At 40.3% G+C, this 15,899-nt stretch overlaps 1 protein-coding gene across 1 annotated transcript in view; it reads right to left on the bottom strand.

Moving 5' to 3' along the window:
- The window catches only part of MYO10 (myosin X), a 173,078-nt gene that overhangs the window by 21,664 nt on the left and 135,515 nt on the right, over nucleotides 1-15,899 (bottom strand). The window contains exons 20-28 of the mRNA XM_074873964.1: nucleotides 12,064-12,188; nucleotides 11,791-11,905; nucleotides 8,393-8,499; nucleotides 7,176-7,385; nucleotides 6,834-6,873; nucleotides 5,508-6,410; nucleotides 4,090-4,213; nucleotides 2,593-2,836; nucleotides 247-342 (exon numbers count right to left, since the gene is read on the bottom strand). Coding sequence (XP_074730065.1) covers nucleotides 247-342; nucleotides 2,593-2,836; nucleotides 4,090-4,213; nucleotides 5,508-6,410; nucleotides 6,834-6,873; nucleotides 7,176-7,385; nucleotides 8,393-8,499; nucleotides 11,791-11,905; nucleotides 12,064-12,188 — 1,964 coding nt within the window. The remainder of the gene's footprint in view (nucleotides 1-246; nucleotides 343-2,592; nucleotides 2,837-4,089; nucleotides 4,214-5,507; nucleotides 6,411-6,833; nucleotides 6,874-7,175; nucleotides 7,386-8,392; nucleotides 8,500-11,790; nucleotides 11,906-12,063; nucleotides 12,189-15,899) is intronic.

Raw genomic sequence — 15,899 nt, 5'->3', positions numbered from 1 at the left:
TAAATAGGCATCAGCCAAATTCTAGGCAAATTTGCATTGGCAGTCTGACTCTTCCCAGTAACATTCTGCCACAAGATTTTCTTCTCAGCAGGCCTTTCGAAAAAGTGTTAAACACAACATGTTTAACACAGCCTGAATATTTTGTGACAGTCCGCAAACAAATTAATGACAAGCACAAGTCAGAATGTCATAGAGATTAAAAAGGGAAAAAGAAAAAAAAAGAAAAAGGCCTGATGATTTTCATACCTTGCATCCTCAGGAGACTCAGCAATTAAGTGGTAGGTCCTATCACCCATTATGAGATCAATACCATTTTCTTTGCCTGTATTATCAACAATCTCTCTGAAAAGAAGAAAATGACAAGATTGAGCATTAGAGATTGTCAACTTTTTGAAAATTCTGTTCTGCTGAGAGGCTCACAAAGTACTGGTACTTAAAATAACATCAGTCAGCCTTAATCAGGTTCATTTGCAAGACTCACAATGTGATTTATCAGACAGTAGTAATTCATCAAACTATAGTTGGTGAAACACGACTGTTGTGTTTTCTGCCTTTACGGTACAAATATTCAAACTACTATGAATGTCACTATACCAAGTTGACAATTCTGTTATTGTTTTAACATCAACTAAAGGAAAAGCCTTATCCTTGCCTCAAGAGAGGCAAGTTGAGAAATGGATATGTTTCTGAACCGACTGCATACCCAAGCAATGTTTGGAGTGATAGAAAGAAAGCTCTTGAAGATTAAAAACAAAAAGCAAACAAAACCTGCATTAGTGACTCTGTGTGGTCGTGAATCAGCATAAAGACAATTCCAAACATGACTTCCAGAAAAAGCTGAGCACTCATCTGCTGAAAAATTACATCTTTGTAATTTGTAGTTGGGGCATCTAAGTATTGATACATTAAACAATCATGAATTACAAAGCACAAGATTCTTAAGGAGTAATTTAAGTATTAGATCAGATTTTCCTGAAACTTGAGAAATCAACTTGATTTCCTTTTTGCTGTTTTACTGTATTTGTCTGAACCTTACTATTCCTTAACTAGCTATACTTCCTTAACAGCTATACTATTCTCACAAATCTCTATCCCATAAACAATATATGCAAGCTCTCCTTATCAGACTCACGAGGACAATTTATCTGCTATTAAAACAAAAAGCTATAATACTGTACTGTTTTCTTTACTTTGGTTTTCTTCCCTCCCAATAACAGTGTCCAACAGAATGTCTCCCTGTTCTGTGTTTTAAGTGAATCAGCCTGAGATTTATTTAATTTGAACGGGGTCCCTAATATGGAGTGGTGAAATATTTAAGTCACACAATACGTTATGAACACACTCAGTGAATATTAAAGTTACCTATAAAAGCTATTGCTTATTTCTAATGACATACAGCTCTTTAAATACAGTTCAAGTTAGGTTCAACAACCTTTACTTGACAATTTTAAAGGCACGTTCAGCAAAGAACTTCTATAATAGGGCACAGTCAATGAAACAATGTGGTGACAACAAAATAAGGTTTAAACATATTGAAAAAATATGCTAAATAAATAGTATGGTACATGAGACAGTCAAAATCAGTTTCAATGAAAAAACTGTGGTAGGAATTTCAGTCTCTGTTCAGATTTCCTTGACAGATAGCAGCCTACTGGTTTTACAAGAGCAAGTCAGGATGCTCACTGAAACTATTTACTTTGTTGTGCTTGAAATTGGGCTCAAGTCAGGACTTCCAAAGAAAAGATTAATCTAAGCTTTCAATTTAAAGTACTCTGTTAAATTAACAAAATAAAATGGATAGTTGCAGATTACAAGGAGCAGAGTGGAATGAAGTGTTACAGCCAGTTCTGTTTTTTTTTTTTTTTTTTACCTTGGAAGAAAGCTTAGGTACCCTTTTATAGAGAAATGAGACTACCAATGTTAGCACACTCTCGATTTTAAATTACTTACATAATTCCTAAGTTCATAAAGCATACTGACTGTTTAGAAGGAAAAATACCATCCCTTAGAAAACTTTTTTGATGCATGCTTCAGGAAGCATAGAATTCTAAGGTGTAAGGAACTTTAGGTAGCAAGACATAAGTTATTAAGTTAGGTTTAGTAATTCTATTTTTTTAAATGAATATATGCATTTTAAAGACTTTTCTACCACTATCACAATTATTTCAAACATGAAAAAAATTGTAAATGCGTACAGAAGATACAGCTTTGACCCATGCTTACATATATTCAGGGCCTATTAATTCCACCCTCTTCATTCTAGGTTTGCCTGCAGCTACAGACTTGGCAACATGCCCCAAATTGCCTTGGGAAATCATTACAGACTAAGTAGGGCCTCTAGTCTGGGAGAAAGCATAGATGGGTTCATTACAGCAGCAGTTTTCTAAGTATTTGGCACTGGCTTAGCTCTGGAGCACTCTGTAGACTTAAGAGAGAGCCAAATAAGGACAACACTTGCTTTCAATAACTTCGCCACATAGTCTCATGCTTGCATTCACACAAGTTGAAGGCAGGGCACTCAACATCTCAGATTAATCCCCAAGAAGTATTTTGGAGGAACTATGGCTAACATATAAAAACATATAAACCTACTTGGCTGTTCGGACATCAATGGCGCCCTTTAGCTTTTCTTCACTGTCATTTTCAAAGTACATCAACCTGGACTGTCTGAGAACAAACCATCGTTTCTTCCAGTTCCTTCTGGAAAGCGTAGATGATCCACCCCCCTTTTTGTGAAGCCAACCCTGCTTAAGTGCTTCCTGCTTGGAACGAAACCACAGGAAGGTCTCATCTTTCAGGACACACCAGCGTCGCTTCCATGAGTTTATTAAGCCACCTGCCAAGAGAGACAGATGTGGGTTTATACATAGTTAAGACAAACAATTACATTATAAAACAGAAGCTGTGACCAAACCAACGCTGGAAGATGCTGACCAGCAATGCTGCAGTTAAACTGAGTCTCTGCTGTAAGCCATGAAACCAAGGATCTTATTTTTGCATATCCTTAAGGCCACCAGTATTGTTGGCAATCTAAAGACCCTTAAATTATAAATTATAATAAATCTATAGATAATGAAAATATATATGTAACATATATATAATTATATATTCTTATACATAACATATCTATAAAATAAATAATAAATGATTAAAAAGTCTTATTGCATACGAGAATCAGATCTTTAACACCGTTTTCAATGTATAATCTAAGAAAAGTTTAGTGTTAAACTCTTTCCTCTCTCTATTAGGAGGTAACAATGTTCAACTCAAAACCACAAAACCTGAAAAAGTTGTACTTAAGAGCAGGAAATACACCAGCGTGAACTCAGTCATACCAAAGAGTGGTTATATAGCAGACAATACACCTTGCACTGTAGTTACATCACAGTCATAAAAACCTTAACCAAAGCAATATACTCCTGTCATTCCACACAAACTTACTGCTAACTATGTCAGAAAGTAAAAGCCATGCTAGTGATGAATGCATTCTTTTCACACACACATAGCTGGGCGCACATTCATCACTGTTCCTATTCCAGGAAAATAAGTTATGCTACAGTGATGGGTATCATACAAGGATTCATCTAGATTATCATTTACTATCAATCATCAGAAGATAAAACCAAGAATCTTAACCAGAGAACGCCAGTGTATATTCCTTCAGAGTCTTTCACACCCCTTTGCTACACATATCCTTCTTTGTGTCTTTCGGATCCAAAATGAAAATCGACTGAGGTCAGTAAAGCTGATCTGCAATGTAGAATGCTGTCTATGTTACAAGGTTTTGGAAGCAGGAATCAGCTGAAAATTTGGTACAATTTGTGAGTTATTTTACTATACTTATATTGGATATTCCATTGTTTATGAACCAGCAAAGATGTAAAATGAAACAAAGGCAGCCCAAAATGCTGATGTTCCTTTGCAGAGGGGAAAAACACTGCTAGATGTAAGCCACTGCAAGTTAAGTTAATTTTCCATCATCCTCTGAAAAATAAGAAAACAGCTTAACTCTGCAGGAATTGGAGAGCAAGGTATAATAAACATTTCTGGTTATTTTGTATATTTAGCGGATTCTGATTCACCCAGTACCTTTCATGTACAGAAAACTGTGAAAGTAGGGCAGGCTGACACAGCTATAGACTGAATCCCTCCGGTAGGAAAGTTCATCATCTGTATCAAACCTGGAGTCAAAATCTTCTTCACTATCTTCAAACTACAGAAGAAAGGAAATAAAGGTGAAATGATCTCTCAGGAAAGAGTTTAGATAAAATTGGTTTAGAAGTCTTCAGCTAATACATTTTATGATGTATTGGAAGGACATGATTCCTTGTTGGTTTTCATCCAGCTAACAGAGGAAGGTGGACATCATAGTAAGTTGCAGCTTGAACTGTTTGATTACACACTAGCCCTAACATCATGTAACAAATCTATTCAACAGCTTTGTAGCTGCTCAGGAAAGTTATCCCTTTGCAAGAGCATGGACAGGGTAGGTAACCTTCTGCTACCTCCCTCCTTCACTGAGTGCTGTGGGTAATAATTTAGAAAAGTCTTGAAAAAAGCAGCATATTCCACAAGCTGTGGTAATAGCTTTCCTCCACCCTCACCCCAAATAATCAGAATTTCTGTTCTGTATCTGACACACATCCAGAGTCATGCAACAGAAAAGAGTCCTCAACAGAGACAGCTAAAAGTTTTTCCTTTTAGGCAAGAATTGTCAACTTATACCAAAAACCATGATGGCTCTTTGACTAGTTTTCATTACGTTAAGTGTAATAGATGTTTTAGTGTTAATGTTTTCCTTCTAAATAAGTCCGTGTTGCTGAAATACTTTCCGAATCAGTTTCACAGAAATATTCTGTGAGTGGTAGAGGAAATCATATTCTTCCGAAAACTATTTGTAGGAAGGAGTAAAGCCCACAGTATACTCAGTAAACAGCACTGAAAAAGACCTCCTCAGTATGAGTGTCTGCCTCAATAATTTTAACATTTGCCATCACGTGACATTTACTCTTCAGGTAATCTCAAAATACACCTGGCTTTTCAGGGACTTCTGCCAGCAGCTTACTCCTCTATACTGTTGCAACTTGCATGCATAACTGAATCATTTTTTTCTGAACTTGGTTCCCCACCATGCTACCTGGTACCCTGACTCCAAGTACACACACACAGAGAAGAATTTTGCTTATGAATCGCATCCAAGGCCATGCACTGCGCTCCTCACCAAATAAAGTGCAGTTCTGCATTAAAACAGATAGAACCATATCCTTGCATAAGTCTAGGACTGCAAGCAGCATCTAAGCTGCCTCTAACTCTAATGCACTCACCCCAGTGGCATCTAGATGGCAACAGACAACTACATCCATACACAGTCGAAGCAAGTCGAACTACACAACACAGACATTTGTAAGAACAACTACTTTGACTCTATGGCTGCACACTGGGAAAAAAAGAGATAATAATCAGAAAGCACATATCAATTATTAGATAATAAAAACAATGATACTTACAGAAGACTGAGCTCCTTCAGAGCTAAATCGGTATGCTCCAGAGCTATTATATGTCCCCACTGAGCATCGGTAGTCCGGTGACCACTGGCTACTGTGCGAATTAGAGAAGGTCACACTGCTACCAGAAGTAATAGCACCATCTTCATAATCATCTTGGTCGTAATCATAGTCTCCATCAGGAGAAATAAGTTCCACAGAATTTGGGGGTCTACATGATACATTTTCTGGCATGCAGTATGTGGATTCACCACTTGAAGAGTTGTGGAGACTGACTGTATCATGGGTAGGAGGTATAAGCATGGTGTTGCTAGCAGCAGGAATTGTTGGCACCACAGTATCATTCATATAAGGGTCCTCTTCTGAGGAATCATCGCTTGTTCTGATGCCACTGGTCCTTTGATCAGAATGGCCATGCTCACTTGGGTTGGGCGAATCCTTAAATGCATCATCATCAGCTTCAAAGCCCTCATCTACCTCCTCCTCAGGATATGGCTGGCTGAAGTTAAAATTGGGCTTTTCACTGCAGGCATTTCCAGTCTGTTCAGTCAGTTCAGCAGCATAGCTGTTGCCCACAGAGAGAGACCTCTCAATGTTCCGGACACATTCATCAATCTCATCAAAGTTCAGAGATTCCAGGAACTCCTGGGCTGCTCGACATGCTTCATCCTCAAGCCGCCGGAGTTCCTCGTCTCGAAGCTGCTGCAGCCTCTGTAATGAAGCCTCTGTCAAGGACAACTCCTGCTGCTTCTTCACACGCTGCAGGTCTTCAATTTCTTTTTCAAGACGCAGGATTTCTTCCACCTGCCTGCTTTCTTTCTGCTTCTCCACCTCTTGCTTCAGCTCTGCCTCCTTCTGGGCTTTCTGAATGGCAGCCAGTTCCTGTTTCTTTCTCTCTTCTTCAGCCTGCGTTCAAAATAAAATAAAAAAAAAATAAAATAAAATAAAGCCCCTCAATGCAAGATTCCTTAAAAAAATTTATTTATTTCTAAAGCACTATGCTCCCACCATGCTGTTAATTTAAAAGGACCCTTATCCCTACATCAGAAAGAAAAGGAAAAAGAAAAATGAAAGCATGATTACATTTGCTCACAGATACTGGAAAGCTCAAGTACCTGCAGAAAGTTCAATCTTTGCCAGAAAGTAAATGAAGCATGAGGTGAAAGAAATTTCCATGCAAACAACTGTATCAAGTTTCCTTTGGCTTTATCTGCCAACTCCTGTAATAAGTTTAGCTTAAATGCCACAGATGCCTTTTATTTTTTTTAATGGCTGGGTTGAGATACTCAAATAAACAGGATGGCTGAAAGCATTAAGAATATAATTTACCTGCTGGGCAAGACGTTCTGCTTCTTGCCTTTGTCTTTCCCTAAAAGCAAGGGAAGAAAAGAAGTTAGTAAATCAAGCTAAACATGAGCTCACCACATGCCTTTCTAGGGCAATAGCTCAACTTACAGAGATCATCTGCCACATGGTAAAGACAGCCAAAAATAAGGTCACCAAGGACATATTTGTGAATATGAAACTACCATTATAGCTACGTGCATCTTTTAGCAAAAGAAACAAAGGTTTCCAGAATCACTTGATCAAGAATAGCCTGAAATAAAGGTTATTCAGACCAAAACCTAATATGGCACAGAGAGGAGAGTGATGTAAAACGGCATACTGCACCTTTCTTCCTCCTTTTTCCTTCTTTCCTCCTCTTGTCTCCGCTTCTCCGCTAGTCTCTCCCTGTAAACACGTCGAGCAAGCTGGCCTCGTCGCTGCTTCTGAAGGATTATGGCTGCTTTCTTCAGGCACAGGAACTTTTTCCTACCACTGAATGCTCTGTAGTTCTTCTGTATCACAACCACGTGGTAGAGAACCTTCCTATACCGCTTTCTGGAAGAAAAAAAAAAAATCTAAGAAAACAAGGACTAACGAGCAGTTGTGAGAGGTCTTGCCATGGTGACCTGCAATAATGAGCCCATGGTCGCACAACAATTTATTATTTCTAGCTCTGTGATTGTTTCCCCATTCTCGTTCGCATTCTCCTCCCTTTGAGAGGAAAGAGATTCTCTCATTTCTATGACAGCGCTGTCGTGTCTTCATTAAGGAAATGCACTTTACCTGTCTTACATGTTCTTATGCCTCTGACAAGTAGATGCTAAAAGGACAGCTCTGTGTGTGTGCACACATGCAAAGAAAGAATATACATAGATAGTCATCCCACATCTTTGAAAAGAAAGATCATAAACAGCAGGATAGCTCTGTTATTAAAAAAGGAATACAGTTTTTCAGTAACATACTGTTCAGAATATAAGGACAGGACAATACACACATGAAGAGAAATTACCTCATTATGCAAACAAGTTTCCTTAAACTGTCAACTGATTTGTAGAAAAAGCAGAGAAATAAACAGATGGGATGAGCAACTCCACCTAATACATAATGCATGAAGCCAGGTAAACAAGTGAAACATTAATCAGTTACCTAATGACATGGTTCTTTGAGAACCAAACTGATTAGTTTTATTTGTCTTCTCATTTCTTACCATGACAAAGCAAAGATAAATCTGAATCTCAGCTGGTAACTTGGGGCAGCCCGCCTAGGTGCCATACAGCTCGAGTTCCTACCGTGGGTCTAATGCCATGATACAATTATATGGATACTGGCTGACCTCCAAACTTCCATACTGTCCTATTCATTATATTGAAACAATTCAGACTCACTTTTGTTTTATTCATAGGTCTAGCAAAGATACCAGCCAGTATTTTCAAAAGCCACTTACAAGATCTGGATGCCTGGCCTCTAGGAAAAGTTAAGAATTGTGCCAGAAGGATAACTCCATGACACCCCACCTGTTTATTCCAAAGTCTGATTATTAATATTCTCATCTAGTCACTTACCGGGCTGCATAACCTAAGATGTGTGCTCGGATAATCATTGCTGCCTTGGTGACTTCCACCTCTCGCTGTTTCTCCAACTTGTGTTCCAAGGACTCCCGGAGAAACACCTACATAAGAAAACTTCTGGCTTAACAATTTGCAGAGAGCATCATATATAAAGGACAGCCAGGGTGCTGCCAACGTCAGTCTGAGCAGCAAGCCTTAGCTTTGAATTCAGAGACAAACATACCACCTCCTCAACAGAAAAGAAAAAACCAAAATGTATTGCTTTTAAAAGAAAATACCTGTAGATAATCCTCTAAGTTTGGATTTCAGTGGGAAAAGCCTGATTACACTAATGAAAATTTTAATTAGCAGCAGGGTTTTTCCAAAAGCAACCTAATTACTGGATTCATTAAACAGCCTTTTCCACTAAAGAGTAACACAGGCCAAAGAAGCTGTAGGACTTAGCGTGAACTTCCCAATTTGAGGGGCAGAAATACCACCCCGATAATTTAGCTGTTTCACAGTAACATCAAGCTTCATAACCCCTTACAAGCCTCACTGCTTCAAATGACATTGCTATAATCCTGCAGAAGTAAGCAGAAATGAGAGTGGTTTCATATTCGGGTTGAGTCGACTGTATTTTCCTGCCACTACATGGGGAGACAGCTGCCGGGGCCAGGCAGCCCAGCACAGCCATCCGCCCTCCTGCAGGCAGACCACTCCCCAGGCTCTCATCCAGGCATTGACCTGGATCATTCTCCTGGACTGCCTAGTGCCTCTCAGAGGCAGCTTTACCACACAGCGTTGACATACATTGAGATAACCCAGCTTATTTTGCCATAAAGGAATGATACTGCTTCTCCAGCCAAGCAGAGGCATGGGGGATGCAGCTTCCCTCATCCATCTGCCCTGATGTCTACTCTTTACTGCACACTCACAAAGTTGTGAGCTATCTGCTGCCAGAGCTCTTTCCAGGTCTTCTCAATTTTTCCTTTTTGAAGGTTAACTCTGCTGGTATCAGCTACAGGTGGAAGCAGCCTGGCATGCTGCTCTCTAAGACATGAGCAGCTGGAAATATCCAGTTCAGTGGCACTTTGATTATCCGGGCTGAGAGCCAGGCTGCACACCACAACATGGCGATGAGGAATGTGCATGGACAGTGTGGGCTCTGCTAAGGGAGGAGGGCTGCAAAGACATCTAAAAGCAGGAATGCTTCCTTGAAGTGTTTTGGGTTTTTTCTGGCTGTGGGGAAAAAAAAAAAACCAACAGACTTTTGGGGGTGTTCAAGTAGGAAAAAAGGTAGTTTCTCCCACTGTGTTTAGGAAAAAAAGAGCCCCAAGGCAAAGTAGCAGCACTCCTGAGAACAGGTACAGTTGTGAGTTTTGAATGCAGCTAGAAAGGGACTACATTTTACCACAAATCACCCAACACTAAGGAACACAGAAAGTCCCACAGAAGGTCTCAAAGTTCCAGTATCTGAGCTGCAATGGGCAGCTCTTTCTATATAAAGTTTTTACTCATGGAAAAAACCTTTCTTTGCTCTACACTTACTGGCTTTAAAAACACAACAAAATTCTGCTTCAGAAAGGCATTCAGCTACTTCCTGAACAAAAATGGATGTTAAGCACATGTTAAGCCCAGGCTAATGCCTTTTCCTGAGCAGGTGCATTGCAGCTTGAGACGTAAAAGAAAAAAAAAAAAATCACACTGAAGCTAAATCATCGCAATGTTGTTATTACCCCTTTTAAATAACACGGGCAGGATAGTGCCCCATCCCATGTTCCGTCTGAAACCAATGCCCTCTTGTTCTCTTCTACAATAAGCTGTTTATGAAGACTCTTACAAAAGTGCAGGCAGCTCCTGGGGAGGAGGAGCCCAGGCCCCAGTAAGGGAAGTTACAGCAGAGCTCCGGCTCCTGCCAAGGTCCCGATGAGCATCTGGTTAAAACAATTTCAGGTTCTGATAAATATATGTCCTTAAGATGCCAACCCACTCTCCAGGGTCTGTGCATAAATACTGTTAATATACTACATCTGAAAGTATACTGGGAAGCACAGTGTAGCTCTGCAGTGAAACGTTATCACTGTATTATTTGTAAGCCATCGTCTACAAAAATGAGACGAAAGATGACTTCCATTGCCGTTAGAATATTTTAGATTCTATCTCTTACAGTAACTGTAAAATGATTAAATCAACTTTCCCAATACCATCTCTGAGACTCCTTAAGTGTGCAGAGCAATGGAGGAAACCCTTCAAAGCTATGTAGTTGTGGGGAGAAGAGGACGAGGAGGAAGGGCGTTTCACACACAGATCAATCAGATTTTACAAAATATTTTTGCTATCTTATGGCAATGAGAAAATTTTTTCACAATTCTAACAACTGACAGGAAGACTGCAAGTGTTACACATAATTCAGCAAACTTTACTTCCGGATCTGTTTTTTATGCTCTCTTCACTATGACATCCCTGGGAGCACCAACATGAGTTACCCAGAGAAAAAAAGAACAGAAAGCCATCTGCAGAGACCTGGGGGATGATCCCTGGCAGCAATGGCCTGATGGATGTAATCCACTCTCTAGCCCTTTGCACCAGGCATTTTTAATATTTAGGAAATCTCAGATCCTGCAGTGGGGAATCTTCTCCTGAGTATGCAATGCTTTCATATCATTTGTTAAGTCCAAGAGCACAAATTTGCAAGAAGTGAAGCTCTGCACAGAGCTGTTGTTCAAAATGAAAATTGCAAAATGAGCATGCAAAAACGTCTGGATTGCTTTATTTCTCAAATTAAAATTTCATTTTTTTTAATTAGAATAATTTTCTTTTTTTTTTTTTTTTAAGAAAAAAAAGTTGAGTATAAAGTTCAGGTTGTCTGGTAGGACATATATCGAGGTCTAATGTACCTCTGAAAAAGACTCTCAGACTAGGATGGCAAACACACTTAGAGCTCAACTCTGCCACATGAACACTGGCTAAAATTCCTCCCCCTGATTTTAGCCACTGAGCAGGTATCATGCAGGTGGGTTTACCAGTATGAGTGGAGCTCCATTCAGAAGAAAAGTGTTACCTCACATGCTTGATACTTCTAAAAATTATAAAATCCAGCTACCACGCTTTAAGTTCTGATCCTCACCAGCGCTACTGCTTGTGAGCAGTGACAGAAAATTCAAGTGGTCTCTTTCTCCATGAGTGAAATCACCAGTCGGTGTCTAAGTGCCTTAGACACCAAATTTCTCAGCACAACCATTAATTGTTGCTGTAAGGTTTCAAGAACACCCATGGGCATGCGCAGCTTCTTTTAAGGCCAGAAGTAATTACCATTACAACTACATCTCTGCAGCTGTGCAGTCTAAATCCTGTCCCCTCAGCTTTGTATAGGCACCAGCCCCACAATATGGTCAGTCAGATTATTTTACCTTATTTTTTCCAAGCTGCCACTCAGTGCTTGTGCTGTCATACAGACGAAGCAGGACGGCACATTTCTCATTTAAATCTTCAGGCAGAGTTAAGCTTCTCATGAGGACTTTATACCTGGCAACCAAAAAGTATTTATTATTTCCTTTAAGAGACAAGTTCTATTTTCACCACATGATTTTTTTGTTATTAGGTTTTCGCTTTGCTCTTCAACACGGGAACACTGATTTGGTACCCATGACTTGCACCGGAAGTGCACAAGTCAGTGTGTTTACCTTTTATAAAAGTCTTGAAAGGGCCTCCGGACTGGGAAACCAGCCCTCCGAATCCTGACTGTCTCCAACATTCCAGAATAGCGCAGCTGGTTAAGCACCACTGTCTGATCAAACTGGTCTGGCATCTAAAACGAGCAGGTTCAAAACAAGGATTTTAATAGCAATGGTTAGAGATGTCAGGGGAAATAAACAAAGGGCAAATTATAGGAATCTGAAATGCACAAAAGCTAAAAACTGGCTACACAATGTCTTAAAGGACATTAGCAATTCTGAACATAGAAAAACATATCTACAGGATGGAAATAAAGGGGTAATTACACAATATCATTTCCACAGACACAACATTTACAGTCACTTAATCCAATCAGCTCTCTCTTTCCATTCCATGTATATTTGCAGGCCACTGCTGTGCAAGAAGAAATGGCAGAAATAAGCACAGGCAGTTAACAGGTCAACAGCTATAAGCTTGACTATTTTGTTTCTTTAGCAATTGAATTTGCAGTCCCTGTAGATGATCTCAAATGTTCGAGATACACAAATACAGTGATGTGATACAGTTTTAGAAAAAAAAAACAAAGCCAGGAGGACAAAAAAGATTTAATTTTTAGTGTAGTGACAATTCATCTACTATGGACAGAGATGGAAGTTTGCCAGTGGTACCTCAAATCTTAAATAAGCTGTATTTCAAAGAGTTTCTATTTGCTGATATTCTGAACAGCAGGAGTATTTTCATCTGTAAACAGAAAAAAAAATCTGCTTATCTGAAATTTTCCCCTTTGTTTGCATGCAGTTTGTTCAGCATCATTTTTCATTTAGAAAATAGATGACCCTATAGTGACTCAATCATGAAAACTTGCGAACACTGATCAGTATGTTCCTGCCCTTGGGAGCCTCGGGACTGCTCTTGTCCCATCTCAGAGTCCTCCGAGTCACCTGTGCTTTCGCCACGCTTTCAGATAAACCAGCCACAGCCACACAAAGCTACTCAAGGTAGAGCTAATTGCTGCTTTGCAAAATGCTGCCAACCCCCATACCGAAATAACACCACATGTAAATACACCATTTAATTCATGAGCCCAAACATCCACTTTAATCCACCAGTTGACACTCCTGCACAGTCATTTGCAGGGCTGGAGTACAGTGCCTAGTATTTTGCAAGAAGTTGTTCAGAAAATGAGATCTCATAGATACAGTCAATGGTTTATGCAAGATCTGAAGTTCTTCAGCTGATGGAAATGACAGCAAGATCAAGCCCTGAGCAACTGTAAATCAGAGGACTCTCTTGGTATTTATTAACTGGCTTTAGTCATGCTCCTTGTTCAACTTCGCAAATAAATGACTTCCCCAAATTTTAACTTATCAAAAGTACTTTCAGGAAAGCACAGACTCAAAAGTTCATTTAAAATATCCAGTCTAAACTTTTCCATCAGAACCTTTATCCATAAAACAAAACACTGTGCGTTAATGATGATACCTCTGAGTTGTTAATCAGGTAGCTTCAAAAATACTCATAGATTAGCCTCTACCTCCCTCCTTCAAAAGGCAAAATGTCTAAGCCAAAACATTGCTATTCTTCCTTTCATGAGTTTATCTTCTGGAGCAGAGGTGGGATGCAGCAGCCCTTCTGCACTGAGCTGTCACAGAGCTGCACGGGCAAATGGTTCGCCAGTGCTCACTGTTCTTCCGACAGTGTAACACTTTCCAACTCCTTTCTTCGGTACAGGGGCTAAAATTCATATGGGAAAACACCACTGCCTATCCCTTCCTCCACAGTCAATAGCACTGAAAAAAAATTAAAACAATCTGTGTTTTAAAAAGTGGCTGGTCACCATGGTGAGCCCTGCCCTGCCTGCCGGCAGGACCTGATCCGGCCCGAGCAGGCGGATGGGGGCTACAGTGAAAATCAGCCACCACCAGCAACTGCTTTTGCCTTCCCTCTGAGACCGGTGCATTGCATCCCAGGGAGACTCAAGGCCTACGTCAACTCTGCACCACTCTGGCCAATGTTACATTAATGGCTCCATTACAAATGTGATTTAACATTTCATTTCCATACCCACATGTATAAAAAATTAATGTTCCAGAGAAGAAAAATGCCTCTGCGACCGATGTGAAAACTCCTCCTTCTCTCTCAACTATGTGTTTCATTTGGATTTTGTCACCACCAGTAAAATACACCATAAGCAAAATCTCTGTATTTTAGTGAACACACAGTATGAATGCCTACAATAAAGGTATCGATACTGTCATGACTGGTATTGCCAACAGTGTTTTCCATACGTGCCCACCCTGTGGCAGCCAGATGTGCTAGGGAACTAAGCCTTGCAAAGCTGCCCTTCAATTGCCCGTGCATACACCTGCCTGCCTGCCTCTGTGCAGGTGGCTGATGATGACCGACAGGAAAGGAGGGGAATGAACACAGATGCACACACAAATCCCAAGGAAAAACATATTCACTTTTTGCCTCGTGTAACCCAAGGCTAACGCGTGCCACAAGCAGACACAGGCCAATATATCTTTTTCTTTAACACTACACCCGCTTTTAGTCCTTTAACCCCACCCATACTCATTCGATCAAAGGGAGATGTTCTTCACAAGACTTGCAAACAAAACAGTATTTTCGGTGTGTTGAGGTGGGGAAGCACACCCACAGGTGGGATTGGGGTCAGGCAAAACTTTGGTGACATGACAGACATCTCTCACAAGGCAGCCTCTCCCTCTGCAAGGGAGCACAGATGGCTGCTGCACCACCTAATCCTTTTATTGCCACCCCCAAGCACTTAGAAAGTCAAAAGTCAGCCACACAGCTGGCTTGAAAGATCGTGTTACTTTTTAAAAAAAAAACCTTTCTCTTTTCATCCCCGTTTTGAGTCGCAGAGGAAAAGCCACATTTTCATGACCTTCTTCCTGCAACTGTGGAAGTTAGAAACAGCCCCGCTCTGTCACCAGAAGCTGGGATTGTCACGCAGTCACCTAACTTCAGATACCTGCATTTTTAAAGAAAAGCATGAAACACTGCAAGAGATGTTAACATGGTATCAAAGCAGGGCAACATAAAGACCATCGCAATTTAATTACATAAGCAGCCTACTCCTTCACTTTACATTACTAGTTTTTTTTAATTACTCACAGACACATGAGGCTATTAAATTGGAGGGTCACATCCTGCCCTGGCATTTCACTGGAATTACATCTGCAACAAGTCTGGTTGCTTTGAGTAAACCAGGAGTGGTGGTAAGAGATGTGCCAGACTCATCTCTTACGCTTTTCAGTATGGAGTACCAGAAGATGCACCCCCATCACTTGGGGGTTTTTGACTGACCATCACAGCAACTCTTCCGTGCTCAGCAATGAGAGCTGCAGCCAGCCAGAGAGGGAGCTGAAACCCTAAACACTAAAATACATCCAGGGTTTCCCACGTCTGATGAAAACAACCAGAAGTAGTAACAATTGCAGTCTTGTGCACACCACCACAGCATCCAGCACATCCACCTTAACAACTTGGTGATACGCTGCACCTCAGGTGGTTTTACTCTGTGGATGAAGAGGATTTCAGCCTCAATCATATAAACACTTGCAGGCAGGGATAACCTTAAGCATAACTTAAGTCAGCAGGATTCCTCATATTGCATGTGCATTTATTGAACCAGAGTGCAAGTACTGTATATACCTCACTATTAAACTGCAGACGCTTCTAAGACAGAGAATGATGACCATCTTCCCTTGAACGATGCTCAGTGCAGCACTAAGCAATTAAACTTACAATATTATAAAATCTCCATGCAAAAGGTTACCTATGCAGCTGATGCTCAGTCTTGTAGCTTTACTGGTGCTCT

Source organism: Strix uralensis, chromosome 1 (genome assembly GCF_047716275.1).
Source record: "Strix uralensis isolate ZFMK-TIS-50842 chromosome 1, bStrUra1, whole genome shotgun sequence".
Classification (NCBI taxonomy): domain Eukaryota; kingdom Metazoa; phylum Chordata; class Aves; order Strigiformes; family Strigidae; genus Strix; species Strix uralensis.
Note: the sequence above shows the minus strand (reverse complement) of the source record. Positions and strands in the feature narration are given on the sequence as shown.